Genomic DNA, 2468 nt, shown 5'->3' on the forward strand with positions numbered 1-2468 from the left:
GTATAAGCTGGCATTAGCATTGGAGAGGCTAGCGACTAGCATGTATAAGCTGGCGTTAGCATTGGAGAGGCTAGCGACTAGCATGTATAAGCTGGCATTAGCATTGGAGAGGCTAGCGACTAGCATGTATAAGCTGGCGTTAGCATTGGAGAGGCTAGCGACTAGCATGTATAAGCTGGCATTAGCATTGGAGAGGCTAATGACTAGCATGTATAAGTTGGTGTTAGCTTTGGAGAGGCTAGCGACTAGCATGTATAAGCTGGCGTTAGCATTAGAGAGGCTAGCGACTAGCATGTATAAGCTGGCGTTAGCATTGGAGAGGCTAGCGACTAGCATGTATAAGCTGTGTTAGCATTGGAGAGGCTAGCGACTAGCATGTATAAGCTGGCGTTAGCATTAGAGAGGCTAGCGACTAGCATGTATAAGCTGGCGTTAGCATTGGAGAGGCTAGCGACTATTATGTGTAAGCTGTCATTAGCATTGGAGAGGCTAGCGACTAGCATGTATAAGCTGTGTTAGCTTTGGAGAGGCTAGCGACTAGCATGTATAAGCTGGAATTAGCATTAGAGAAGCTAGCGACTAGCATGTATAAGCTGGCGTTAGCATTGGAGAGGCTAGCAATTAGCATGTATAAGCTGGCATTAGCATTGGGGAGACTAGCGACTAGCATGTATAAGCTGGCATTAGCATTGGAGAGGCTAGCGACTAGCATGTGTAAGCTGTCATTAGCATTGGAGAGGCTGGCCAGCTGCTCAGTTACAGCACCGGCCTATCATTGTTCAAATCAATAGCTGTCTTAGGAATCGATATAGCCTTGTGCTRCAAGGACAACTGCTGGTTGCATATTAGTCTTAATTTTTGCCCTCATACCGTGCCATAAAAATCTACACTCAAGCCTGGTGCAGTTTGGTACTTTGGCATGGAAAATGTGAAGGAATTAAACATTATTAATGGCATTAATCACAATGAGGTGAGTGTAAAAGSAAGTTGTTTCTGTTTGTTATTATTCTCTGTGAGATTCCTCCTGTTAGGAAGTGTTTGTGAATTCTTGCAGAACGTTTCAACGTGTACCTCATGCCCACCCCTAACCTGGACATCTACGGAGAGTGCACCATGCAGATCACCCATGAGAACATCTACCTGTGGGACATTCATAACGCCCGCCTCAAGCTGGTCATGTGGCCTCTCAGCTCCCTGCGCCGATACGGCCGAGACTCCACCTGGTTCACGTTTGAATCTGGCAGGTGTGTGTGTGTGCTGATGCTTGTGTTATCTCACGGGTATTTGTGTGACTAATACGCCGAAACTTAGTTTGTGAAAATGCAGCGACAAAGAAACTTTTAATATCCAAAACATCCCGGGATATATGCTGCTGAGCCCTTCAGGCGATGTTGTGACAGCCGCTTCTGCGGATGCATCTTCATTTCTGTGTTTGTGACTTCAGGGGGGCGGGCTGCTTTCATCCACAGCCCTCCCCGAAAAACTAAAAACACACACACATACAAAAAAAAAAAACCATTCAGCCGCACATATTTGTAAACCAGCAATCCGAGAGAGAGCTGGATCAAAGTGTGTCTCTGTGTGTGTGTTCCTGGCGCAGGATGTGTGACACAGGAGAGGGTTTGTTTACGTTCCAGACGCGAGAGGGGGAGATGATCTACCAGCGGGTCCACTCGGCCACGCTGGCCATCGCCCAGCAGCACGAGAGGATGATGGAGGAGATGGAGAAGAGTTCCCAGGTACATCTGTGTGTCTTTTTGCACCTCATAGTGTGACCACACTCTTTAAGACCCAGCGTGCATCGCTGCTCGCACATTAGCAGAATGCCGCTGAAAGAAAAACTTGTATTTTCGTCTTTTCAAAGCCTTGCTTCTCAGTCGTCTCGTGTTCGCTTCCTCAATCGGTTTAGTTGGATCAAAGTATTTCATTGAGAATATTTTTAGAAACATCTGAACTAATAAGTCATGCTTTTCAAACACACCCACACAGCAAGCTGTAGATTTCTCCTCGGGTTCTGTTGCATCGTCTTTCTCTGTGTTGGACCTGATGACATCCCGCCGTCTTATCCCCCCACTTTCCACTATCATTGTCTTTTACTAATTTCTGTTATTACAGTATGTCACAAATGTTGTGGGGTGGGGGGGAGTCAGCACTTCTTCCCCACCACTTCAAGCACTGATCTAGTCCCAAAACAACATCCCATCACCATCAACTCAAACACTTCCTTGACCTAACTAGGGGTGTAAGAAAATATCGATAAGTGAAATATCGCGATATTTCATTTCCCGATACTGTATCGATATTCTAAAGCCCTGTATCGATTTTTTATTAAGGTTTAAAATGTCAACTTTCCTGCCAGCCGTTCATTTTTATGTTGTAGTTCAGCCTCTGACCACTAGCTGGCAGCAGTGAGCCAGACATTTGGCTACTCCACAGCTTGAACGTCAGAGAGTAAGGGAGCATTAGCA

General features: G+C 46.0%; 1 protein-coding gene across 1 annotated transcript in view; it reads left to right on the forward strand.

Annotated features, from left to right (window-relative positions):
- The window catches only part of dok6 (docking protein 6), a gene marked incomplete in the record, with an annotated part of 72181 nt that overhangs the window by 54760 nt on the left and 14953 nt on the right, over positions 1-2468 (forward strand). Inside the window, 2 exon segments of the mRNA XM_014002351.1 lie at positions 1055-1244; positions 1601-1739. Coding sequence (XP_013857805.1) covers positions 1055-1244; positions 1601-1739 — 329 coding nt within the window.

The sequence above is a fragment of the Austrofundulus limnaeus genome, unplaced genomic scaffold (genome assembly GCF_001266775.1).
Source record: "Austrofundulus limnaeus strain Quisiro unplaced genomic scaffold, Austrofundulus_limnaeus-1.0 Scaffold12, whole genome shotgun sequence".
NCBI classification, from domain to species: domain Eukaryota; kingdom Metazoa; phylum Chordata; class Actinopteri; order Cyprinodontiformes; family Rivulidae; genus Austrofundulus; species Austrofundulus limnaeus.